Below are 27,185 nucleotides of genomic sequence, written 5' to 3' on the forward strand. Positions count from 1 at the left end.
GAATTTTATTTTCAGCAAGTTTTCTTCTCTTTTTTTTTTTTTTTTTTTTTTTGCATGGATTTTGCAAACATTGTCTGCTGGATTTCATGTTTTCTGTGAAATCTGCAAAATCACGATTTCAGTAGGTCCCTAATCAAAGACTCCTCCTGGACAAAGCCAAGGAGCTCCCCTGCCAGGGAATTTAAAACACCTGCACTGACAGCCCTGCGGAGGTAGGGGATGCAAGGATCAAAGACTCCCAGCAGGGGGAGCCCCTCGGCTCTGCAGGCCCCAGGGCATTTGGAGAACCAGACCTGCTTGGGGGCTGGTGCTGACAATCAACTGGAGATCTAAGGCTGCTTTAAGTCAGTGCAGACAATCAGGCTGTGGGCTGGTTGGAGACCCATGGCTGTCAGGGGATGATTCTGTGAATCAGCTGACTGCCAGCACTGGCTCCAGACAGCTCTAGTGTGTAGACATGTCACACATTCAGTTCAAGGTGCCACAAAGATGTTCTACGCCTTAAACTGGGTGAACTGGTGTGGTACCACTGCTATTTATGGCATGATTAATATGTAAATTGGGCCATAAATATAATGTGTGCTAAGGGCCTGAGTATCCGATTGGTTTGACTTGGATTTCTCAATGAAAGGTACTATGGATATCATTAAAGGAATATTGAGTATATTTGCGTATAAGGTGAGCTGTTTAGCTGACATTTACATTGAGCCAGATCTTATTCTGTTTGTTAGGTTTTTAAGTGCTACCGTCTCAAGTTCTTGAAAGGTGGTGGAAGAAATCCTTGTCCTCCTTTTTGCTTTTTTGGTTCAGTCTTAACACAAAGCTGAATAAAAGCACACTGGTTAAGAGTCTTCAAGGGCTTGAACAGGATGGAATAGGATTGTTCTTAGACACTTAGCCACCTTAGTGCTGGAATGGGATCTGGTTCATAATGTCTGACATGCAAGATTTGTAATACAACTTTAAAACAAAACAAAAAAATGCTGAAAGAACATAAAATCTTTGTCTAATGGCTGGCAAACAGTGGGTGCATCTACACAAGACATTTACTGTGGAATTGCCAAATTAGCTCCACAGTAAAGCATCACCATCTACACCTGAGCCCATATTAGAACGTAGTAAATTAATTAACTCGGCTGTAGGACAATACTGTCTCATACAAGTACTATCCTATAGTGGAGTTATTTCAGCCTCTGAGATGCGTGTGTAAGCAGTGACCAGGGCTGGCTGGGGCACCAAGGTGCTATAGTTCAGGGGCTGCCTGCTGGCTAGTCCCACATAATAGCACCCTTGCACCCCAGCCAGCCCCTCTGCAGCAGGTTGAGCTGGGCAGGAGCAGCCCCAGGCTGGCAGGCTGATTCCCCCTGATCCCCTCACAGCTGGGGCTGTGCTGCCCTGGCTCAACGTGCTGCGGTCCAGGGTAAACACTGTGCCTGGGAGCAATAAACTCCAGTGCAAACTTCACCGCAGTTTGTGTCAAATTAATTTCATGTGTAGATGAGCGCAGTGCATGCTAAACATAATCAGGGGTAGAGAAACCATGCAATCTCTGGTCGCTTATTGCCAAACCATTGATTTTTATTTCTCATTTTGCAGCTTTTAAAATAATTCAATTTAAATTATAATTGATCTTGAAATCTGAAGAAAGACGAACAAAAAACATTTCATTAGCATTGTGTAAGTCGAGCTATTCCACAAAAGCTTTGTTGTTTCCTAATCTTATGGCAATAGCTTTTGGTCGTTAGCACTTTCATCTCAAATTACTCTGCTGCCAGGAACATGTTTTATATTGTATAAACATGTAGTCGTTGATGATTAGCTAACCTTTCCAAAATTGGTTTGCTGAGCAATGTGGAATGAAATTTAGTATTGCAGATTTACCACTTTTGTCATTATTTTTCTTTAAATTGCCAACATTAAAAGTGCAAAAAAAAACCCCCTGTACTTCTTCCTGCCTTTGAGACCCACTAAAGGAATTTCAGTGTAGCCTGAGGTGTACGTTTTTTTCTTTAATCTAGCTCCAGACTCTAGAATACTTATTTTAGATGGCCTAATGTGAGAGCTCTCAGAAGACCCATTCATTCAAATTCATGGTATATAATATGATCTTCTCCCTGGTAAAAAAAATCAGTTTTGGTGCTATTAGATTGCCTTTGGCAAATGGTGCTAAAAGGAATGAAGATTACTTTAGACTGCCAGTGGGCATGTCTACACATGCATTAATGTGTTGTTGCTAATGCACATTAAGTTTAGTACTTCTAATATGAGGTACCACATAAATGCATAGTAGCTGGTGCTAAAGTTCAGTAGTAACAGTGCATGTTTTTTTATGACGCTTAATGCACAGTAGACTAATTCTGCACATTGACACGGTTTTTGCTGTGATGCGCTAATGCATAGTAGAATTAACTGTGCATTAAGTGTCTCATGTAGACATACCTGGTGTCTTACCTTTTATTTCCTGCTGTCAGTTTTCTAACAATTCTCTCTACATACTTGTATTTTGTGGAGGACCTTTCAAAGACACAAAAGGTAGCTCTAAAGGGAGTTAGATTCCTCAATGTCATTTGTGCCTTTGATAATCTTCCGTTTTATGTCTTTGGAAACCTTTTGTATTGTGATGGATAATTTGGTACTATGAAAGCCAGGTCTAGGATTAGCAGTTGCCAAGTAAATTTCCCATATGGAGTTGTCAGGACTCTAAGTCTTGTCTGCAAAGCTTCTTGGTTCCAGTTCTGCACCAGACTATTATCAAGTAGGTAAGTGGTGTCAGATTTATTCCATGAAAAAGCCAAATTCCACTCTTAATTTCCTCCAGTAGCTGAGATACAAATTCAGCACACTGTTGCTGTGCCTCAGCAGATCTCTCAGGGTTGGCACTGGAAGGCTTGTACCAAAGATCAAGGACACAAAACAGTCTGCATGTTGTAACTGTTAAGTATTTTATGGTCATATTAAGCATCATTCACGTGGAAAACGTGATCCGTGATTTCTGCCCTTTCCCCCACCTTTTTATTATTTCTCTTTCTGTCTCTCTTCCCTGTTCATGCCTTCTCCTTGTCTTTCTCTGTACCTTTCTTCATGTAGCAATTCTACCCATTCCATATGCAGAAGCAAAAACAAAATAAGAAGCAAAATAATCTTTATTGGACTTTAAAGTTATCACCCCTGTGAATTTAATGAAGAAAATTCCTACCTTGTTGTGTGGTACTTAAAGACTTGGAGGAAAACAATACTTTGTTATGTTCAATTCATGTTCAGAAGATTAATTTTTGCAACCATTAATTTTGAAAAAAATGTCTGCTTATTTTGCAGAATCAGAATGATAGGCACACCTCAAAAATACATCAGGGAGGCCATTTTAAAACAACTGTGATTATAATTTTGAATAACCTTTTTAATTGGAATTGTATTAGACAGAAGTCCTTTTCTCTGAATAATGATGCAACTGAGGCTACTTCTGTAAATGTTCCTCATATTTCTGCAGCTGAGACCAGAATCCTATATTGGGCTCTGCTACTGGTCTGGCAGTCTTCACCATCTAGAAAAAAATGACAAGCATTACATTACATTTGGTGGAAATTTAGTAGGAAATCATGCAGGATTATTTCCCTCTTTAGACACCTGAGAATGTTAATGTTGCTAATACTCCATAGGGATAACAATGTCACTGTTTTGGATATTTCACATATGCCAAAATATAGAGGACATACTTGCTACGTTATACAGAACATGTAGGACAGATTTCAAGGACAATGACTGAATTTGCTGGAGGTTTCAATGTTTCTCTACTATGAGGGGTGTCAGCCTCATTTTTAATAGCCATGATGATCTAGAAATTATGCTAGAAGCAAGGATTTCATAGGGTGATATCTTTTATTGGACCAACTATGTATTTGGGAAGTTAGAACTAACTTTGACCTAAGCTAGTTAGACTTAACTTTATCCTAACTACATAGCTGGTCCAAAAAAGGTATCACCCTAACAAATCTTTGCCTCTAAATTTTGAAAAATATCTAAACTCAGTCTGTTGTGTTTTGGTAGGGTACGGGTAGGAGGAGCTGAAAGATAAGGCATCTTAGCACAGTTTATAATGGACTGGTGTCCATAGGAAGGGATAACCCTACTTACAAACCATTCTAGTAGGTCTAAAATGACAAGTGAAAAAGGACAGAGACTGAATCCTACTTGGCAAGTACCCGAAGTAAAAATTGAGGCATCTTATTAATAGGGTTAGTGCCCAGCTAAGATAATATTCATCAGGAACAGTACATGCTGTCTCCTTGCAATGTTCGACTGATTTGTCTGTTATGTGTAGGTAACCTATACATGAAGGAGTTTAGGGCAAACACTGTAAAACAGCCTCTTCAGATAATTGCTTGACTAATTAGCTTAATCTGTCTGTAGCTCTTTTTATGTTCTGTTACCATGGGCTTGCAAATGATTACAGGAATGCTCATGGACATGACCAACGTCTAGCTATTATTCTAGAATCATCACATAAAATACATTTTAATTTATAATTGCATTTGTCCCCAAAACCTAAAAACTTCCATATCCTATCAGGAACCAGAACCTTATCATGGGACTGTATCCAATCAAAACAGCTCAAATTGTGAATGTTCTGAAGCTGCTTACAAATAAGCTACAGCCAAAAATAATCACAGGTTTTCAAGTGAATAAATTTAAACTGTGAACAAGATTAGAAAATGGCAAATCATAAGGAATTATTTTTGAGCTGCTAATACATAATAAAATGGACTAAAAACACTAGAATACAACCATTAAACTGAACCATTTGTCAGCATAACCAATAAATATGTCCAGCTTAATTTAAATATAGCTTTATCTTCAGGTACTTATGTATTTAGAGAGAAATGCTATTTCATTTGATTCCAACTGTCTGTTTTATACTTGTACTGTAAGGAATTAAGATGTTATTCATAACGTGCTCTCAAATGAATTTCTTATCACAAAGAAGTATAAAAATAGCTTTTGAGTCCAAGTACATTACCTCAAAGGCATCCTGAAGTGAGAGATTTTGGTGTTTCATCAGATAGGCAGTGCAGACTGCTGCAGATCTGCTGCGACCATTTTTACAGTAAACTAAGCATTTTCCACCCCTTCGTACTGTTTTCTCTATGGCGTCACTGCATAGATCAAAGTACTTATACAAGTCTTCTGACGGGTCATCAAACACAGGGACCCTCAGGCTTTGGACTTGTTCAAGGCCTGGGAATGGCTGCTGCCTGGAAACGTTAATACAGAGTTTAACTCTCTCTTGAGTGAGAAGGTCTTTGTCGCAGGCTGACCTAGAATTGCTGATTAGTAAAGAGTCTGTGACCTTCCAAAGCTGTAGCATTCGTAGTAAATGGTGCAGTGTCAACACTGCCCTCTGAAGAAGCTACTTTCCCTGAGGCACTAAGCAGGATAGCAGAATACAGCAATATTTAAATTCTAGTTAACTGAAACTGCTGTTTGCTTCCAGCAGCATTCAGATTTTTTTGCTGCCTTGCTCCTTAGCTAGCTGTGCTGTGCTATATATATACACCACATATACTGTACCAGTCCTACAGGATTCCTTAAGGTCCTAGCGCCTGCTTAAGAGGGAGAGAAACATTTAAGAAATTAAAGCACATTTAGGAGCCCATAGATTAATAGCAGATCTGATTTCTGCAACCATTTTATGGCTTCTCACCAAAAAAAAAATCTTTCCTGGTTATGATGTTTTTCACACCATAGTTGCAGTATTGCCAACCCCCTGTGATTTAAAATCAAGTCAGGACTCAAGAAATTATGAGAACCTAATTGAGGGGAAAAAACCCACAGAAATCAATGCCCCCGCCCAGCTATAGATCCTTTTTCTGTTTCATAATTTTTTAATGCTTGAGATATTTTAGGTAATATTTTATAGATTTTTCCACAACCATGAAGGATGGAAACATATTTCTCTGTTTAAATAAAGCTGAGATTCTCACCCACTTACATGCTACTGGGAGCTGGGAATATTAAAAAAATATCAAATATGCTGAGGGCTGGCAAAAGTAGCAGCAGAACTGCTTTAAGAGCCTCTTCATTTTGGATCTTTGGGCCCAGTCACTCCTGAACTCTGTTTCAGTTAGGAAGGCAAAGATATTAGGACAAGGGATTCTCTCTAATTTCATAACCAGCTGATAGAAACAAAATAGATGACTCCCAATGAGAATATAGGTTTCCCTTGCTTTATGCAGGTTCTGTATGTATGATTTTGCTCTTATGCAATGACCCTTTTTATACCAAAAATTTGTTATATGCAAAGTAAATTCACTCTTATGCAGTCGGTGTGGTGGAAACCTGTAGTCAGTTGCTTTGTGCAGTGCATTGTGGGAGTGATGCACACCAAAGTATAGTTTTGTGTGTGGGTCTGTGCTCCTCGCTTGTTGTCTACATATTTCTGTAGTTGCCATCCTTATTATGGCTTCTAAGTGTTCTGCTAGCTTATCTCCTATGGATGTTACCCTGCCTGTACCTCCTACCAGTGATGTGGAGTCTGACACTTCACCACCCTCTCTTCATACCAACTTAACATTCACCACCACCCTGTGCTTGTGTGTACTGTCTGCTGTTGGTCAGTACCATAATTGTCTTGTAAAAGTGGTAGAAATGGGTCTGGGGGTCAGTACAGTCGAGGTCTTGGAACGTATCCCTATTTGTTACATTGTAAAATGGGTTCCCTTTATGCGAATTTGAGTTATGTGCCGTTTTCCAGAAACACATGTACAGCATAAAGAGAGGGAAACCTGTAATGGCCTCAGTTCACTCTTGAGGTTCTGCTCTAATATTACTCTGCTTTTTCAGTAAATTAAGCCACCTTCAGTAAATTAATAACCAGCTCTAAGAGGAATTTAAGATGCTTCTATACATGACTATGTCCATAAGAATGTGCTAGTTAGAGTTCCCTCAAAGATCTCTTTGGAATACAAAAGCTGGTACATTAATTTGTGTCTGTAATATAAAATTAGAGCTAGTACCTTAAATACACAAGCTAATATCTCTTCCAATTTCTTGTTAGTATTAGTTATAATTGTAATAAATCTCATGTTTCAGGGTTTAGGTTAATCCCTAGCTGCTGATTACAATGGGACACAGTGCGGAAACAGAGTATCCCATGCTACCTATTGTAGGGTTCTCATACTTTTCACCATCGGAGAAAGAATGCCACGCACCAACCTTATTGTGAAATATAGAAGTGTGAAAAGTCTTAACATCAAAGTTTCGCTTTCTTTTTCTTTGCCACAATTCATAACTGTGAGGAGTACTTTAAGCCACAGTCCTTCTACCAGATTTCTCAAACAAGGTGTTAAAACTTCCCAGAATCCAAATTAAATCAGGAAGGTTCTAGATAAGCACCAGGATATACCCTTGCAGAACCAGTTAGAAGACTAGGGCCTTAGTAATGTTAATGTCCACAGTATAATAGATGGCTGCAATTTGTGTTAGTAATGCATTAAGTAAGTTCAAATATATGCAAATAAATAATCAAAAGTTGCTATTGTCAAAAAAGTTTTTGTTTAACGTAACAAATAATTAAAAGTATGCACAAAAACCCTGCCAGAGTTCCACAGCAAAAAAGGCTTTTATACCACAGCAGCATTTAAACACTGTCAAAAACAAACATGATAGTGTTAAGGAGCACTTGTAAGTAAATGTAGTCAGTCACTACCCCCCCATCACGTAGGGTGCAGTTATGTTTGTCATATGATTGCCCCCCCAAAAGTGCTCTACAGCTTTGCTGTGATGTGCACAGCTGCAGAGTGCTTTTAAAGTGGCTGATTGCACAACAAGGTAACCCTCATCAAATGAGTGATCAGATGAAGACACTCCACTTTGGAGCGCCTTAGGGAATTTGTGTTCCCTAGTATTAATCTGTGACATGATCGGGGCTATCTGCAGGAAGGGAGGGGAAAGGGGGATGGGGAGTGAGCTTCTGGCTAGGGTTTGCCCAACCTGAGCTGGAGGGGCGGCAGGATCCCCCCGCCTTGTGCTCCCTCCAGCCCCCCATCCAGCTTAGGCTAGGTAAACCCAGCTGGGGCTGGGGGAGAGGGGTAGCTCCTCAGCTGCAGGCAGATGTCTCAGGCTCCTGCAGGCAGACTCTGACGAAGCCATCAGAAAAGCCAATGGCACTTTATCGTGCATCAGCAGATGCATGACGAACAGATCCAAGGAGGTGATACTTCCTCTCTATCAGGCGCTGGTCAGACCGCAGTTTGAATACTGCATTCAATTTTGGGCGCCACACTTCAAGAGGGATGTGGATAACCTGGAGAGAGTCCAGAGAAGGGCCACTTGTATGGTTAGGGGCTTGCAGGCCAAGCCCTATGAGGAGAGACTGGGGCACCTGGACCTCTTCAGCCTCCGCGAGAGAAGGTTGAGAGGCGACCTTGTGGCTGCCTATAAGTTCATCACGGGGGCACAGAAGGGAATTGGTGAGGTTTTATTCACCAAGGCGCCCCCGGCGAATTATTTCTTGTATTTCATTACAAGAAATAATGGCCACAAGCTAGCAGAGAGCAGATTTAGACTGGACATTAGGAAGAACTTCTTCACAGTTCGAGTGGCCGAGGTCTGGAACGGGCTCCCAAGGGAGGTGGTGCTCTCCCCTACCCTGGGGGTCTTCAAGAGGAGGTTAGATAAGCATCTAGCTGCGGTCATCTAGACCCAGCACTCTTTTCTGCCTATGCAGGGGGTCAGACTCGATGATCTATTGAGGTCCCTTCTGACCCTAACATCTATGAATCTATGAATCTGCCCCAACCAAACAGGCTAATGTTTGTTGGGTTGGGAAGGTGCTGGTGCTTTATATAAAAGGTGCTCCATGATTTAGAGCAGGGACCTGAACATCTGTCCACACATCTGAAAATATATCTGAAAACTGAATCCTGAGCACTGTGTTGTGTGTGTAGGTTCCCTATAAACTGCCTGGGGAACATAAACACCTCAGAAAGGCAAATCAAACATTTACCACACTGAGCAGAAAACCAGCTGGAGGTAGCCAGTAGAGAAGGCTTCAGAGAGGGGCACATCTTTAAGTATCTGATACTAGGCTACAGGAAAGGATTTCTGTCTAGAACATAAGAATTGATATTTACTGGGTCAGACCATAGGTCCATCTTGCCCAGTATCCTGTCATGCAGTGGCAGAGTGGATGCTGAAAGGGAGAGTGAACTGGGTATGACCAGGGTTTTTTTCATTGTTCCTCTTTCACTTGCAGCCTCCAGCATTTAGGGTCTAGGAAGTTCTGATTCAGAGGCTGTACCCTAACTCCCATGTCTACTTAAGATCCCTCTCTCGAGAGCTGGCCTCTATATTCATTCTTCCAGAGAACTGAGTAGGGTTTGTTCTTAAAACAGTGCAGGTCACATCCACCTTTAATGTAACAGTTTAGGGATTAGAGCTCTCACCAAGGAAATGAAAAGTCTTAATTCAATTGCCTTCTCAGTTTAAAGGGGTCCAAACCCACATTTTCTAATTACTAGTAGAGTGTGCCTTGACTACCAAATTATAAACTGGCTTGGGATGGCAGGGGATGTCTCTCCTCTTGAGGCTATGCTACCCTTTCAGCAAATAACGTGAGCTTCATGGGGACAGAAATAATAAAAGATAAGGTGGGGGGACTTAACTTTAAAGTCTAGCGATTAGAGTACCTGTGTTAAGGTTCTGTTCCAGGGACTGTTTTTATTTTTTATATTCTACAGTCCTTGGATGACTTCTGGTGCCAGTAAATGTTTGACTGGTTAATTATGTCCAGCTGATTAATTACCTGGCTTTGCAGAATGCCTGTAAAAGAGCCAGAAATGACTTTCTGGCTCTTCGAACAGGTATGTTTATAAATGAAGGAAAAATGATTTTGTTTCCCGTCTAAAGTTCTGCTCAGTGGCAAAAACAACTGCTCTCTGAAAATAGTAGTGGCTGAATATACGACAAAACTCTGTACCTTATTTAGTAAGTCTACCTCACGTGAGTGCCTCTCCCCTCATTAGTTAATGCTTGATCTACTGTTTCAAGACAGCTATTAAAGCTTATTGCTTTCTCAGCCTGATAGACTCTGTATTATGGACTTACATCAATGAGCTTTATGACTGCAGAGATTCTAACTCTTACACATTTAATTCTAAGTGGTCTTTAAGATTTTATATATAATAAAAAGGGATTTTAAAACCAACTATATTTTTTTAAAAGCAAGCATCAACTTGGGACATTTCAACGTGACTTTTTAAAAAAATAAAATGTGTTCACAGGCTTTTTTATCCACCATGAAGGCTAAGGCAATGTTTCTCAATCCATGGGTTGTGACCCAAAAGTGAGTTGCAAGTGTACATGAAAGGGTCATGAACAAACTTCAAAAATGGAACAACAAACCTTAAAAATAGATTCTCCTTTAGAGGAGAAAAATGTGGGAAACTGCGGCTTTTCCCTTGCAGGCTGGCAAAGTTCCAATTGCAAGGTGCTGCCTGGGGACTCCCAGGCCCCTTACCGTACATGCTGGGGGGTTCAGGCCTGTGAGTGAGGGACAGCAGGTCAGGACTGCCCATTGGTGTTTAAAAATGGGTCCTGGTACAAAAAAGCTAGAGAACCACTGGACTAAGGGACAAATCCTCCTTGCCTTATTTGTTTTTGATCAGACTCACTAACTTCAGACTGGCAATCCCTTTGTAAATGAAACAAAGTTGAACTCTTATTTCCTTTGTCAGTTGTTTTAGCACTACATGGAAGCCTAATGACGTGAGGCTTCTTTACAAAAGAAAAACAGCTCTGTATTAACTCCAGGTAGGTTGACATTTCCATATTAACCTCAGACTGACATACCACACACTAGATAGGGGTGTGCTTTCTGGGAGTTCTCCTGCAAAGGAACCTTGCATGATTTCCTGGTATCCTGATAATTTGGGGTTATAATTTCTAAGACACGGGTATCTGGAGAATCTGCAAGTTGCCTGAGGGTTTAAAAAAAGGCTGCTGCAGTGGAAAATGGAGGTTTCTGCTCTCTACCTACCATTTGCTATGGGGAGAACTAACTTTACTTCCCAACTTTAATTCCCCTCCTTCCTCAGAAGATAGTGACCTCACCCACAAGATCATCAGGTCCAGCCCCCGGCACTAGGCAGGAAAGGCAACTGGGGTCAGGTGACCCCAGCAAGGTGACTATCCAGTCTCCTCTTGAAGATTTCCAGGGTAGGTGATTGCACCACCTCTGGAGGGTGTATATTCCACAGTCTGGACACCCTAATTATGAAGAAGTTTTTCCTAGAGTTGAGCCTGAAGTGGTCTTCCAGGAGTTTGTGGCTATTACTTCTAGTTTTCCCCAAGGGTGCCCTGGTGAACAGTTGTTCACTGAGCCCTTGATATGTTCCCCTGATGTAGCGGTCAGCTGCTACCAAGTCCCCCCTCAGCCTTCTCTTTTTTAGGCTGAAGAGACCCAAGTCCCTCAGACTTTCCTTATATGACTTGCCTTGCAAGTCTTTGATCATATGGGTGGCTCTTCTCTGGACTCTCTCAAGCTTTTCCAAGTCCTTGTTCAAGTGTGGTGCCCAGACCTGGAGGCAGTACTCCAGCTGTGGTCTCACCTGTGCCAAGTAGAGTGGAAGAATTTGCTTGGGTTTGGTTGAGATGCACCAGTTGATGCATGCCAGAGTATTGTTTTCCCTGCTGCCTACAGCATTGCACCGATGGCTCATGTTCATACTATGGTCTGCTACTACCTAGGCCCCTTTCAGTTGTGGTGCTAGTCAGTTTGGTGCCACTGAGCCTGTAAGTATGTTTGCCCTGCTGGCTACAGCATCACAGTCACACTGCCAGCTCATGTTCATATTATGGTCTGTTATTACTGTTGTCCAAACGGCTAGTTTTGTTCCCCTGGAGGCTTGTCCAATTGTCCTCAAGGAGGGAGTCACACACACATATAGGCTGGGTCCATCACAGGTTTATTGTTTATGTAAACAAGGTCAACTCAGAGGCTAACGCCCAAGATAGAGCCGACGACGAGTCCGGCCCGGAATTATATTTTTATAGCTTATATAAACATAGAGTCTTAACGTGTTAGGCACTTATTGGCAGCATTATAATTTCTTAGTTGTTACGTCTTGTCTTGTAGGCTGAACTTAACTTGTTATTGGTTAGTGTGACTTATCAGGGTTGGTGCATGTGCATTTAAAAAGCAGAACTGCGACAAAAATCTTCTGTCGCATGCGCAGAGGGAAAGGGGAACTGCGACAAAGTTAGTAACCCTGGCATCTGAGTGTAACTTTAGGGCACTTAGACAAAGATGACTTCAGAATGCAAGGCAAGCAGAAAGAAGAGCAGACCATAACTCAGTCGTTGGACCTCGTGGTCTTACACAAGGGGTCATGAGACGGTCATAAGACACTTTTATTATATAGTTGTTGCTCAAGCATTATTATAAAATCATGGAGCCTAACCTATTTTTAACTACATTACCTTCACTCCTGACACACAGTTCCCCACCTCCTGCCAGGATGTGTGGCAACCCCCCTCTCTGGGCTCCAAACCCTACACACACCCCAGCAGCGCCCTTACGGCAGGGAAACCAGGCCACCGCTTGAGACCCCACACTATAAAAATAAAAATGAATTACAGTACACTGAATATTTGTATTATCAATATTGTATTAAGATACTTTCTTTGCAGGTTCACGGACAGGGCAAAGTGAAATTGAAATAAAACATGTCCGACTTGCTTCTAGGTCATCAAAATTAAGCCTCCAGGGCCCCACGTGCCTCTCTTGCCCAGGGCCCCAGCAACCCTGCACACCCACAGCCCCCTTCCCTCAACAATGGCATCTCATGATTCACTGCCAGCCTCTTGGTTTTTAAACAGTTCATCTCGTGAGTCGTGGCGCGGCGAGCTGGCTGTACCGCCGCTGCCCCGGGAGCCGCCAGCGAGCCGAGCCGAGCCGAGCCGAACCGAGCCGAGTCGGCCCCGACAGCCCGCGAGGGTGGGAAGCGGCGGGAGACGCGGGTTGGCCCCTGGCTCGAGGGGGCGGGGCCTGCAGCAGCAGCTCACAAACCCCTCCCCCGCCCGCGGTCTCTATAGCAACCGGACGCAGCGGCGCGGTCCGCGTGGTGGGGTCCACGCGAGCGGTCGGGCCGGGGCGCTGTGGAGGCTGCTCCGGCCGGCCCCGCGGAGCACGGGAGCAGGAGCAGGAGCAGGAGGAGGATGGCGGCGGGAGGCGAGGCCGCTGCCCGGCCGTACGGCCTCGTGCGGGCGGGAGCCGCGGCTCCGGGCAGCGGCAGCGGGGCGCAGGCGTGGCCGGACGGCTGCAGCTACAGAGGGGAGGTCGCTTCTGCTCTGAAGGTCGGGCACGGCGAGTTCCGCTGGGCCAACGGCGAGGTGGGTGAGCGGCTTTCCCCAAGCATGGGCGGGCGGACGGGCGCCTCCTCAGTGCGCCGTGCCCCCGGTACTTGAGGGAAAAGCCCACGGGGCGGGTGGAGGGGTAAGTTTTGGTCTTCCCCGACACTGGCCTGGGCAGGAGTAAGTTGTGGCACTGCCCACTTAGACAAGAGGCTTGTGCACGCGGGAGCACGTGCACTCCCTGAGCGTGGCGGTGCATCCGCTGCAAAAAGATGCCATCAACACTGCCAGCGGCACCTGTGGGTGGTCACCCCCTCCTCCCCTGCCAACAGTGCTGCGGCTGCCTTCAGGAGCTCACCACTTGCTGCTGCCACCGACAGTGCCGCTGCCACCTGTGGGAGCTCGCCCTGCCCCCCAGCCTCTGGGGGCACGCAGCGTTCGTGCCTCTACGGTTCCAGAGAAGAAACGCTTGTTTCTGAGTCTCCCGTTGCCAAGCACTTTGCTGCCGAAGGCCTGCAGAGCAAGCCCTTCTCTGCATGGGAACCAGATCTCCCAACGTCTTCATCGTTTTTCACTTCTGTTTGCACTTGTGGTTTAAATGCTGGATGACGATTTAAAGTTTAACCACTAATTCAGTTTGGAGGCAGGATGGGAATTTAGCCATGCAGGTGGTACGCTGGCTAGTGCTGGTTGTATTTACCTTAATTCGGCAGATGAGACTGAATAAGAAAATGGGCAGAACGGAGGCGTCTGCTCTGTTCTTAGCTTCCTTTGGCTTCCTGACTGAATTTGACTTGAGAATCACACATTGGTTTTAACTTTCATATATTGTCATTTGACAGAATTACCCCTGGAAGAATTAGAGGTAACATAAGCTGCACCAGGGTAGATGTTGTGTGGCTTTACTTATCCTGGGGGAGCTGTTTGCTAAAGCAAATGTGCCCAACCAGACAGGCCTATGACCTGCTCTTTCATCTTCTGGCTGATAAGCCTCTTGCTTGCGCTCCCTTGGTGCTGGTCTGTCTGCTTTACATCCTGGTGTAATTTACATCAGTGCCCCAAACCCACTGCATTTACACCAGTAGTGCTCAGCCTCCTGGTCCTGTGAGCCAGATGAGTGAGGCCGGACCAATCCATGGGTCAGATCCAGCGTGGGGTTGGCACGTGGGGTCAGTCCAAGGGTGAAATCTGGCACATCAACCTGGCCCCATGTGCCGGATGTTGCTTCAGAACAATGCTGTGGGCTGGCACAATCCAGCATGTGGGTCTTCGTTATTCAGCCTGCAGAGCTCCCCAGGAGCTGGGTGATGTGGCCCCGTTGGGCAGATTTGGCTGAAGGGGTGGGCGGTTGAAGACTACAGATTTACACTGTGGTAAATGTGTTGCGTGCCCTGACTGTTTGTCTTGTATTTAATGTGGGATGTTATGTGGAGCAATACTCATTTGATGTATACCTGATTACTCCATACTGGATTAAGATCATCTCTTAGATTGTTTTATTATTATATACTTTTCTGGCAATGATTCTTTTACTAGAGAATTATACTCTTAACACTTGTAATTCTTTTGGAAGTGTGCCCAACTTCATAGTTACTTTGGAGAAATAATATAGTTAAAAAATCCTGTAACTGTAGGTGACACTGTTGGATTGAGAAAGACACACAAATGTATTCTTCTGCTAAAAACAGAGCAAAGCCTTTTATCTTGAGATCCTCCTGAGGGAGGAGCCCATTTTGCCACCTGAAGTACCTGTGAAGTGTCCAAAGTAACATTTTGCCTGGGGAGGATCTGGGCTAATTCCAGTTAATGGCCCATTTAGATGCGAGTCACAGGCTGGGACTCTCAGCCCCTGGGTAAATTGACCTCTGTTTTTAACCTTATTGAACTAGATTCATCTGGTGTGAGAGAGATTAGCTAAATTTTTTCATGCCTCTGCTCCGTTTTAAATTCTCCCTCTGTTATACAGGACTAAGAATAAATAGTGCTTTTACAAACCCATCTAATGAAAAGTGTAAAGAGAGAGGCTACAAACAGACATGTTTTCTTATACGTGCATCTTTGTCTTTCTCATACTTCCTACTGAAAAAAAATAAAGGTGGAACTATCTAGTCTGGGATAAGAGAGAGAATCTTTTACACTCCTGTTTTCAATGCTGAGGCATCATCATGGTCATGATAGTTCTTGGCATGCTGAGTATTTACTATTTTCTAGAGCAGTTCTTTGTCTCCATCTGCAGGCTAGTAATATAATAAAATGAAGCAGGATTTAAGCATACAGGTAATTAACCAGAATGAGCAGTGTGCCTGTCTACATAATGTAATTCAGGCAGACCCAACTTTCTACTGCAGCCACTTCTGAGTTCACCTCCAATAGGCCTCCTGAAAACAGAAGTGTACATTGCAGCTTCATGCCATTGTGTCAGTGGTGGTGGCAGCAGCTGTGACCATGTCGTGGCATTCCCTTTGGCCTACCCCCTCTCCCTTCTCGGGCCTTGTGTGTCCTTTTGCCCCCCCCGAGCTTCCCATGTGCTGTGTGTGTAGCCTGGCACCATGTTCCTGCTGGCTGGGCATTCTTGAACTCTTCCTGTTAGGGCTGTAGGGCTGAAGTTCAGGGGGAAGGGGAAAATTTGCCCTGTTGGTTCCTGATCACTACCAATGAACTGAAGCCATGTGTGGGGAGCAAACCTATGTGAGGCCAGGCAGAGCTAGGGGAGTAGCTCCCACCAGAAGCTCGAAGGGCTGAATATAATATAACTAGCGAATTGCCTGTCAAGAATGAAGAGGGGGAGGGTGCTGGGCGGGGATGGAGTGCTCCTACCTACCACCCCGCACTGCCACCTCCTCCTAGGTGCAAGGGGGGAGAAGCTTGCCCTGCCATCCCCTCTATCCCCCTCCGCCTGCACCCTGTACTGTTGCTGCCTCCACCGTCAATGGCCTCACCCCCGCTCCATTCCTGCTGTCATGGCAGCACTCCACACTCTGATTGGTCATTTCACTAAACCATCAGAGTGCTCCAAGAGCATTAGGGACAGACAGACAGATGGACTAAGCCCTTTATTAGATAAGAATTTATTATCTAAGAATGATATAGTCAATTAATAACATAGTAATTATAATGCTTATAATAGTCATAATATATGTATATTTGTTTTTTAAATGGGGTGCTTCTAAATTCTGATAAGTTTTGGAGGAGTGCCTGGGGTCTAAAGATGTTGAGGACTACTGAATTGGAACGTAACAGCTGCTGAACTTTTGGAACATTTCCCTTTTGAAATGGTTTCAAATTCATGTTTGTCCACATTTTAAGATTTAGCAAGATTTTATTGTTTTAGAAAATTAATAGGTAATTATCCTATCACAATCTAATATTCTAATTGATGCTAGGTTCACTTAGGGGAACCTGATGATGTTTTGAAATATGTTTAACTACCCTCAGGTAACTCTATCAGGAATTGTAATAAGGAAGCCGGCACTATCTCTTTGTTACATGTTTGTGGTACCTAGGAAGCTGGGATCTGATTCATGATAAGTGTTTGCAATACAAATTATAATGGAAGTGACAAGGTTGGCTAACCAGAAGACGAGGAACTAGTAATTTGTGTTTTAATCCTGGTTCTCTGCAAGTCATTTAGGTCCCTTTCCTGTATTCCTTGAACATACTGAACTCCCAATGATTTTGTTGATAGTTTTGGGCATTTGGGAACATAGCATGCAACTCTTTTGCTAGGGGCAACCAACCATTACACATAAACCGGTTTAAGTGATCAGAAACTGGTTAAACCTGTAACCGAACAGACATTCAGTGCACATAAACCAGTTTCAAAATGTCCCACACTGGTTTAAGTTAAACCTGGTTAAATGTAATATCAGACTTAACTGATTTAGCTCGAACTGGTTTATGCATTGTCTGTCCCAGGCCCCTTTCTTCTTTAAGTTAAACCAGACACCCTCAGCATCCTGGCATGCTCTCTGGGTGGGCAGGGCTCTCTGGTGCAGGGAAAAGCAGCCCCTACCCCTCCTGCTGCTGGCTCTTCCTTCTGTAGCTACCCAGAGCCCAAACGGGGCTGCCCTGTGTCTGCTCTGCTGGTACCACTGATCCTGAAAAGGGAAACCTATCATCTAGCAATCTGGGGGGGCCAGTCCATTCCATAAATGAGATGATACTTGCACACATGTAACTTGTTCTGTGTTCAGGCCATTCCTGGTTCACTGATGCCCTTCTTTGCTTTTTTTCCTCTAAATTTTCAGGACATTCTGAAAACACTATATAAAATTTCAGTGGGTACTACCCATGTACAGTGTATCTTTGTGGGGATTTCAAAGTTAGTGACTTCAAATTTAATCATGTATGTGTTCTGTTTATTTTCCTTCCTTCCCTTCTTCAATTCCTGTATTGGTTCTTAATTAAAAAAAAATCACTTTACAACCAAAACATACAGATTCTAATTCAGAGACCTATTGAGCACGTTAAACCACTGGGCTCTTCATGACTGCTTTTGGCTGAAATAAAACTAATATACAGTAATAAGACTAATTTTAATGAAATTGTGCATGTATGTAGATCCTGGATTGAACTGGAGAACTTTCATCACTTGAACTTTATCTCTTATATTCCAATTTTTATTAATTTTAGTAATTCACAGTATGTTTCCATGGTTCTCACTGATCAGGCAAACTCTTATGTTGGTAACCATTGTGGTTGCCTGTGGATTTAGTTTAGCAGATCATGTGTTCAAAACTTATTAAACTATTACAGTTGCAATATTACTATCGCCTTCCTTTACCCATAAATGTTTTGAATGTTATTATGGTGACTTGGCTGTAACTTTTGTCCATTACAAGATAGAATTTGACCCAGTGTAAGTCTCTCAAGACATCGTTCACATCCAGATTTTCCTATATGAATGCCTACTTAAGAAGGATTAGCTTGTATATTGTGAGGTTAATTGGACAGGTGGCCTTGGAGATACTCATTTTTTAAATATTTCTATTTTCAGGTTTTGCCATTTATAGCTTAGAGGAAAATTGTTAGGTTTACTGAAAGTAGATTTCCTTCTCTTCGGGACATTGGATTATGTATGAAAAATGCAGTCACAGTATGTTGCCTATGGGTAAAAAAAAATGTATTAATGACAGTTGTCCAATACCTATTTTTTGCCAACTAAGCTGTGTAAAGTGCTGAGTGGTGTGAGTGGTCCACCCAGGTCTTACTTGCATCCTTTGGTGTTCTGTTCCATTGGACACAGTTGCCCAAAGTGAAGGCTAACTAATGAGCTTGGAATGAATGAATCTGAAAACACTGACCTACTTGTTAGGACTTTCTGTGGAAAAAGAGGTATAAAGACTCAAATGAGGCTACTGACACTAGCTGTAACCTAACTCATTGGAGAGCTGATCTTAGTGATGGTGCAGTGGCATGGGCCTCAGTGTGGGTTGTACAAGCCTGTTAAGGCTTCTGGGCACATAGATTCATAGACTGTTAGGGACTGGAAGGTACCTTGCAAGATCATTGGGTCCAGCCTGCTGGCACTAGGCAGGAAAGACAACTGGGGTCAGGTGACCCCAGTAAGGTGGCTGTTCAGTCTCCTCTTGAAGATTTCCAGGGTAGGTGATTGCAACACCTCTGGAGGGTGTATATTACACAGTCTGGACACCCTAACTATGAAGAAGTTTTTCCTAGAGTTGAGCCTGAAGTGGTCTTCCAGGAGTTTGTGGCTATTACTTCTAGTTTTCCCCAAGGGTGCCGGGGTGAACAGTTGTTCACTGAGCCCTTGATGTATTCCCCTGATGTAGCGGTCAGCTGCTACCAAGTCCCCTCTCAGCCTTCTCTTTTTTAGGCTGAAGAGACCCAAGTCCCTCAGACTTTCCTTATATGACTTGCCTTGAAAGTCTCTGATCATATGGGTGGCTCTTCTCTGGACTCTCTCAAGCTTTTCCACGTCCTTGTTTAAGTGCGGAGCCCAGAACAGGACACAGTACTCCAGCTGTGGTCTCATCAATGCTGAGTAAAGCAGAAGAATCACCTCCTTGCTTTTGTTTGAGATGCACCGGTTGATGCATGCCAGAGTATTGTTTTCCCTGCTGCCTACAGCATCGCACTGATGGCTCATGTTCATACTATGGTCTGCTATTACCTAGATCCCTTTCAGTCATGGTGTTAGTCAGTTTGGTGCCACTGAGCCTGTAAATATGTTGGGGATTGTTCATTCCCAGATGAAGTTCAAAATTGAGACGTGTAAAGTGCTCCATCTGGTTCTGATCCGCCCTACTTTCTAGCCTGTTTAGGTCCACCTGTACCTGCAGCCTATTTTCAGGCACGATCACGTTCCCTCATAACTTGGTGTCATCTGTGAACTTGGCCAGTGAGCTTTTCACCCCCACATCCAAGTCATTGATAAAGATGTTGAAAAGCACTGGACCAAACATGGACACCCTTGGTCACTTCTCGCCAGGACGACATAGATCCATTAATTAGAACTCTCTTGGTCCTACCTCGCAGCCAGCTTCCTACCCACCTAACTTTTGAGCAGTTAAGCTCACCAAGGACGCAATCCTCCAATTTTCCTGTGAGAACATCATGGAATACCAAATCAAAGGCCTTTTGGAAGTCTAGGTATACAATGTTAGCCTCCTCTCTCTTATCCAGGTGACAAGTTACCTGGCTGTAGGAGAGGAGATTGGTAAGAGAAGACCTGCCTGTGACAAAGCCATGCTGGCTGTCATTCAAAATCCTACCTTCTGCAAGCATATCGCACATATACTCCTTGATGAATTTTTCCAGGATTTTCCCTGGGATAGAAGTTAGGCTAATTGGCTTATAGTTGCGTGGTCCTCTCTCTTCCCCTTCTTGAACATGAGCACAACATTGGCCCTCTTCCAGTCTTCAGGCACCCTGCCCCCCCTGAGCACCACGAGTTCTGGAAGAGTTTCGCCAGTGGTCCCGCAATGACTTCAGCCAGTTCCTTCAGCACTCTCAGATGAAGTTCCTCTGGTCCTGCTGACTTATAAATGTCTAACTTTTCTAACTGATCATGCACCAGCTCAACATCAACAGCAGGAAGGCAGTCATTCCCACCCACCATGCCCATTCTGAACCTTATCTAGTATGATCTTCCCGTTAGTCCAGTGAAATACTGAAGGAAAGTAGTTATTCAGGAACTCAGTTTTCTCCTGAGTGTCAGTAACAAGCTGTCCTGAGTTGTTAAGCAATGGCCCCACACTTCTATTTGTTTTCCTTCTGTTTCCTACATACCTACAGAAGGACTTCTTATTGCCTTTGATTTCTGTTGCTAGTTTAAATTCAGTCACCGCCTTAACCTTTCTAATCTGCTCCCTACAAGGGCTGTTGTTGTATAGTTGGGGACAATCCCAAGCTTCCATTGTTTGTATGCGTTGTTCTGCTCACTCCCCCTCTTGCCCCCTTTTTTTGCCCCCTTTTTGTGCTTTGTTGGGGCACTGCATTTTGTTGCATCCACTTGTGTAGATTTCTTGGGCTGTGTGCTCACTATTTACTGGAATATTTTCTTTTTACCACAGCTACTTCTGTACCACTGTTCACCTTTGGGGTTAGTGGGTTAGTCTTTCACCTCAGTGAGTGTAGGAATAGAGCTGTCCAGAGAATAAGAAATTTGTTGTGCAAAAAAAACAAAACAAAGAAAGGTGCTTTTAGTACTTAATTTTGTTCTGCATTGTCAACAGAGACATTTAACATTGTGTGAGCATGTATGAGAGAGAGAGACCCATCCCAGAACAACAGAGACCCTGGCTTGGAATATGGGACACTTAGATGCCTAATTTGACAGAATGGTGACTTGGGCCCGGGTCTTCCATGTCCCAGGTAACAACTAGCCTGTACAGTCAAAGTCCCAATGAATGGAATCAAATGGAACAGTTCCAAGAGAAACAGGAACCCACCCTAGAATGACCAACTTCTCTGGTGTGGTTCTCCTAAATCTCTTCAGAGATGAACTTGATGCAGAGCAGGGACTTGAACCAGAATCTGTCACATCTCAGGTGGTGCAGGCATTGGATATTCTGACATGTGTCTTACTTTCTTCTCCTTTTCTACCTTGCTGGGCCTGAGAAACCAGTTTTGAATAAGCTGGTTTCACCCCTTCAACAGAAAAGTTGCAAAACAATTAGAAGTAAAAAAAATCTCAACCCGCTTCTCATTTTCCCTTTTCCCGTGGATGCTGCAGTTAAAGGCAATTTTGTGACTGGACCTTACTTAATTATCTCTGTATGTAATGCAATTGGTTATACAAGTCTGCCAAGCTTCAGTTCTTTGATTTTGGGCTTTATCTGTGCTTCTCTGACTGTTCCACTAGTATCAGTTCTCTTTGCGACGTGGTTTCAGTCAGCAGTGTTTGCTATCAGAGAGACATAATGTGAAGCTTTCTTTGGGGACTAATTGCCTTAGAAGTGATGCACTCCTAAATTGCTGCGGTGCACTCCTAAATTCTGTGGTGCACTCCTAAATTACAGCACTGCCTAGGCAAGAATAGTTTAAGCTGGTTAGGTTTGTGTTTGTCTTGAAGTCCATTTAACTTCTGAGAGTCCTGACAAAAGTCTGTATATACTGATGATTGTGGCTTAGTGTGTTTCAGCAATGCAGAACTCTGTTGTAGCATATGGGTATCGGTTGGTTGTTTTATGAAGGGTTATGATTTCTTATCTCTGATAATTGGCAGGATTCAGACTGGTGTCCTAGAAGCTGAAGGGATCCATGTCTTAAGCCAGGGATAGGCAATGTTTTTTGGCCGGAGCGCCAAAACACACTACAGTGCCTACCTTGGAAGGTGCTGGAGTGCCGGCATGGCAGAAAAACAAAATGAGGGGAAGAGGTACATGGCAGGATGCCCTGCTTGTGCCCTTGCTCCCCAGCCCTGCTGCCCCTGCCCCCCAGCCTGGGCTCTGTGGCTGTCAGCAGCTACCCTAGCTCTGGGTAGCTGCTGAAGTCTGGGCTGCTCCCAGCAGGGCTTTCAGCGTCCCAGCTGCCTGCTAGGAACAGCCTGGGCTCCCAGCTGGCAGAAGCTACCCAGAGCTGGGGCCAGCTGCAGCCGGGAGGCTCCAAACAGCTGTGCCGGGCTCTGTCATCAGCTTCCTACTGGCGTGCACCCACGTGTCAGAGCAGGCAGTGGGGGAGGGGCCTGAGGCAGCGCAGCCCCTGTCTCTCCCCCCACTCCCGGCACGGAGGTGATAGCAGGGTTCTGGAGCCCGGCGCAGCGGTTTGTAGCCAGCCCGGGCTCTGGGCAGCTGCAGCAAGCAGCGGACAGGCTGTAAAGAGCTGCGCTGGCCTCTACAGTTCCTGCATCAGCTCCATGCTGGTGGCAACTGCGTGTGCACCTTGGGGCAGACAGCGAGGCAGCACAGCCTGCCCCGAGGCGCCTGTTATTGCTGCCTGGGCTCCAGTGGCAGAGCCTGCTGGCAGCAGGCAGCTTCTGGGGGCAGGGAGCAATCTCCTGCACCCTGCTGCCTGGTTGACTGGGAGCAAATTTCTACACGTGCCTTACTGCACGGTATCTACTCGCCTGTTAATTTGCTACTTGCATTTGCAGGTAGCAAATTAACTGCTGAGTAGATCAAATTATTGTGCAGTAAGGGTTTGCATGTGTAGATGTGATGTTTACACAGTAATTTGCTCTACTGTACAGTAGAGCTCCCGTGTAGATGTGCCCACTGACTATGTGTTTCTTAGGGTGTTTCTTAACATCTGAATGAAGAACTAACTCATAACCTCTGTAAATTTTTTTTTTCATATTTGGGTGAGAGAAGGTGTGATAAAGAGGCTATTGACTTAGCTTTTCTGGCCTGGGTTCAGGCCTGTGTGTGAGCTAATGAGCGCTGAAATTACTGTTGACCATGTTCTGCATTGGTCCATGAAACAAGGTACCCAAATGTAGGATGGTTTAACCTTACCTTCTTGGCTATTGGTAGTTACAGGACCTTCCACATGTCAGTGGAGGGATAATAGGCAAAATATTGGCCCTATGGAAACTGACAGGAATTTTGTCATTGACTTCAGTGGAGTTGTGATTTTGCACAGTTTTCTTCATCTGTGCAGTGGTTTAGTAATCTAAACATAGGAGTTTCTTGCTTGGGTATCTTTATTAGTATTGTTCCATTTTTCTTAGGAACAATTAAGAGCCATTTTCTGGTATATTTGGTGCATTGGCTGTATCATAATACGCTGTTGTTTTTCCTCTCTCCCTACTTCCTTGTGTGCTATAGAGATATGTGGGACAGTTTTACAAGGACCATCGCCATGGCAAAGGGATTTACTTCTGGCCTGATGGTTCCAAATTTATTGGAGCATTTTATCTTAGCCATAAAGAAGGTTATGGGACCATGGAATTCAAGGATGGCAGAAAATATCAGGTAACTAAAACAAATCTAATACATTCTAATAATCAGTAATATTTACAAAATGTGAATTTGTGCTGCTATCCTGGTTACAGTGGAAGCTAAGTATAAGTGTGAGAGTTGATATGCTTCTGAAGTAGTTGCTTTAAGCTTTTGAAAGAATTATTTGAAGAATTATTTCTTGACCTTTGTAGAAGTAATCAAATACTGGATTTGAGCATACACTGAGTCCAAGGCCTCAAAATCGACTTGCCCAGGGTGGTACTTTAAACTCCAAATTTGGAGTGAGTGAGTGGTCTGTCTGGCTACAGGAAAAGAGTTACTGGCACGAGGCAAAAGTGGAAGAAGAGCAGCCCAGGTGCTGTACTTATTAAAGAGGGAAACAAACAGGCAGCAAATGCCAATTGTTGCTGATTCCTTTTCTGGAATAGGGGAGAGGGGAGGTTTAGATCTCTCTACTGTTTTTATTATTTGGAGGTAGGTAGTAGGCCTGGTGTTCAGGGGGTGAGGGGAGGAGGGAGAAGAGTCCCCCAGCACTGAACAGGGCCCCCCTCCCAGCCCCGGGGCAGTGGGGGAGAGGAATGAGGGGGAATAGTTCCCCTCTGGGGCTGGGCAGCCCTGTGTGCTGGTTGTCAGGGAGCCACTGTGACAGGCCTGCCAGGGCCTATCCACACAACCCATCCTCAGCTCAGCTTCCCTGTGGAAGGGAGGGCTGCTCTAGCATCCCCGGACTTCTGGCTTATGCCACTGCAGGCATGTGCCAAATGTCTATCTACTTGCAAACCGGTTCACTCTCTCTGCAGGTTAGACTAACCTGCAAAGACTGAATCAACTGCGGCTTTTTGAATGCCTGTCCCTAACCTAAGAGTTGTGATCAAATACATTTCTAGTGAGGGAGGGTGGATTGAAGAAGAGCATAAATTATTCTTTGAATTAAGATCCCATCTTCAATCACTTGGCCACTTTAGTGTAAAGTTTTTCTTAGTGAAATAGTAGCCTTAAGAAAGATGTAATGTCTGCACAGAGCTAAAGAGTTGCCATATGGAAAACCTTTTGTCTCCAGTCTCTAATATTTATGTCTACCACATTCACAGTGCTTGCTCAACAAGGAGTCTAATTAGCTGGTCGACAATCTTAAGGGACATATTAGCTACTGGGAGCCTGCATTTTGAAAGAGAAAAACACTGTGCTTAAAACAATAGTGGAGACGGCACCATTCTAAGATGCCTAAACAATGTAATTGCATATTTTGCACCATTTTAAGACTTGCTTAACATTGCTATTAGAATGAGGGTGTAAACAAACATTGTCTTGGTTGCAGAATCAGCTGTGCTGGGATGTAGTTGACCCACTTAATTGGCGTTTACAGATGTTACCCTTGTCCCATCCAAGCTGGCCGAAACCAAGTGCCCCTTGCTTTTAGGTGCAGAAGAGTCCAATCTTGTGTGCTGAACTGCTGAGGGGAAGCTATCCATGGCCCTAAGCTGCAGCTGCCAGGCAGAAACTGCACAGCCTTCAGCAGTGACTGCCTGAGTGCATTCAGAAGGACAGCAGGTCCACAGCCTGCACACTGCCCATAGCAGCCCAAAGGCAGTCACACGCCTCTGCTGCACATGAGTGGATGAGCAGACCCTTGGCATATTTACCATCCCACTGGCTGGAGCAGACTTCATGGTAGATAGCAGCAGGTGAGCTGTAGGGTGCAACTTCTTGCCACTGTTTCCTTTATGGAAGTATCTTGGTTTCCCATACTTCCCTGGGTGCAGCGGCTGGGGCTAGGAAAGGGGCAGCAGTGCTACATCCTGCCCTGGTGTTGTGATAGGTGACTGCCTTTTTTTCAGTCCAGATGTGCTTGCCAGGTGGTGCTCACTACCCTCAGTCCAGTGTGGGCTCTGTCTTTTCTCACCCAGCTTCAGTCCAGTCTCCCCCGCAAACACCAAGCCAGACTCCTTTTTCTTTTCCCCTTTTTTAACCTCCTTACTTGAAAAAAAGAAATCTGAACATGTTTTGAGTTGAAACAACTCCTCATGGGTTTCCCTACATCGCACTTCAGATGCATTCCCAAGGAATTTCTCTGCAGGGGAATGTCTGGGGTGCTCAGTAAGCAGAGAGATGTCCTCCCCGATATGGCATCACAAACTGTAGCTACCAATGGTCGCAGAACAATTTTTGGCCAGTTGAAGCGGGACAAGGGACTACAACGTCTGTTCGCTCATAATATGCGCTGCCATAAAAATGTCCGTGCACTCTTAGAAAGCTTATTTGCCTAGCATTTGTATTTCTTTCAAACTTTATTTAGCTTGTCCAGGGTCAGGCTGCCTCTGAACTGAATCTACGTAGCACATACTACAAATTATGCCTGAAATATACTTAATAAGTATAGTAATTCACTAACATATATTTCAACTTCATCTTGTTCTATTAAAACATTTTAAGTCTTTACTTGGGTTAGGTGAGAGTTAGAGAAGAGCAGATGAGCCAAGGGGTCAGATAAGGACGCTTAGTTTTGCCACGTTTTAAACAGAAAGCAGGTTTAAACTGTGCAATGTGATTGATCTCTCTTCTTTCTAATTCTGGCAAACCTGGTTTTCCCTAAAGGGCCTGTACAAGGCTGATGAGAGATTTGGACCAGGAGTAGAGACTTATCCAGATGACTGTCAAGATGTTGGCTTGTGGCTCAAGAATCACATACTTAAACTGTGCACTGAAGTAGCTGGCTATTTTTCTGTCCAAGCTTACCCAAAACACTGTGATTATTTTGATGCTGATTCCCAGAGGGAGTACCTTTCTGATGAGGAAGTTCCGCATACAGATGTGAATGAGGAGAAGGACCCATTTTACTATAGCTACAAATGTCTCCTTTTAGATGACAGTTACACGTTGCCTGAAAATATATGCATCTACTCGACTGACATGGATCACCTTCCTTTGACTCACACCTTCCGTAAAGAGTTTGATTCTGAGGTTTTTCAGAACAACAAACAGATATATGATGAAGACCCCTGGCTTATTACAAATATAACCCCATTAATGATCAGAATGCAGAGGCACATCTACAAATATAGGTAGCTATTGATTTTTTTCTGAGAGTGGATTTTTGTTTGTTTGTTTTCTTAGTGATTTCAAAGGCTGTTTCTAGCACAAGCTGCAGTACAAAAGTTTCACTCTAGGGACTTTTATATTGTCCCAGGGTAACTTTAAAAATTCATTAAATAAGCCTCAAGTGAGTTTTTGTGAAACAGATGGTCTATTCCATTTGTACTTCTTTAGCCTAAAGGAAGCCTTCTTAACTACCATTTGTGGTTTATTGAATGTGTGTGAGTGTGTGTGTCAGCTCAGATCCTGAGTGTTCCTATGAACACATTATCACTGTTTGTGTGTCAGAATGCCTTTAATCAAGATTTTTTGGGGGGGGTGTCCACTGAGCAAGTGGCTGTGCATAGCCATGATGGGAGACAACCTGTGTCCTCAGAGTTT

At 44.0% G+C, this 27,185-nt stretch overlaps 2 protein-coding genes across 5 annotated transcripts in view; one reads left to right on the forward strand and one right to left on the reverse strand.

Moving 5' to 3' along the window:
- Nucleotides 1-3,125: 3,125 nt before the first annotated feature.
- DUSP28 (dual specificity phosphatase 28) lies at nt 3,126-5,517 on the reverse strand. The gene is made up of 2 exons (XM_014598577.3): nt 5,015-5,517; nt 3,126-3,541 (listed from the first exon to the last, which is right to left on the reverse strand). The coding sequence occupies exons 1-2, from the start codon at nt 5,360-5,362 to the stop codon at nt 3,455-3,457; spliced, it is 435 nt and encodes a 144-aa protein (XP_014454063.1). The 5' UTR covers nt 5,363-5,517; the 3' UTR covers nt 3,126-3,454.
- Nucleotides 5,518-13,085: 7,568 nt separating this feature from the next.
- ANKMY1 (ankyrin repeat and MYND domain containing 1) overlaps nt 13,086-27,185 on the forward strand; it is a 66,866-nt gene continuing 52,766 nt past the window's right edge. Inside the window, exons 1-3 of one of the 4 annotated variants that reach the window (XM_019486143.2) lie at nt 13,086-13,386; nt 23,577-23,723; nt 26,307-26,773. In XM_019486143.2, the coding sequence (XP_019341688.1) occupies nt 13,213-13,386; nt 23,577-23,723; nt 26,307-26,773 (788 nt within the window). In that variant the 5' untranslated portion in view covers nt 13,086-13,212. Of the gene's footprint in view, nt 13,387-23,576; nt 23,724-26,306; nt 26,774-27,185 lie in introns of those variants that run through there. The other 3 variants (XM_014598580.3, XM_059730914.1, XM_059730915.1) reach the window with 3 other exon arrangements.

Source organism: Alligator mississippiensis, chromosome 7 (genome assembly GCF_030867095.1).
Source record: "Alligator mississippiensis isolate rAllMis1 chromosome 7, rAllMis1, whole genome shotgun sequence".
NCBI lineage: Eukaryota > Metazoa > Chordata > Crocodylia > Alligatoridae > Alligator > Alligator mississippiensis.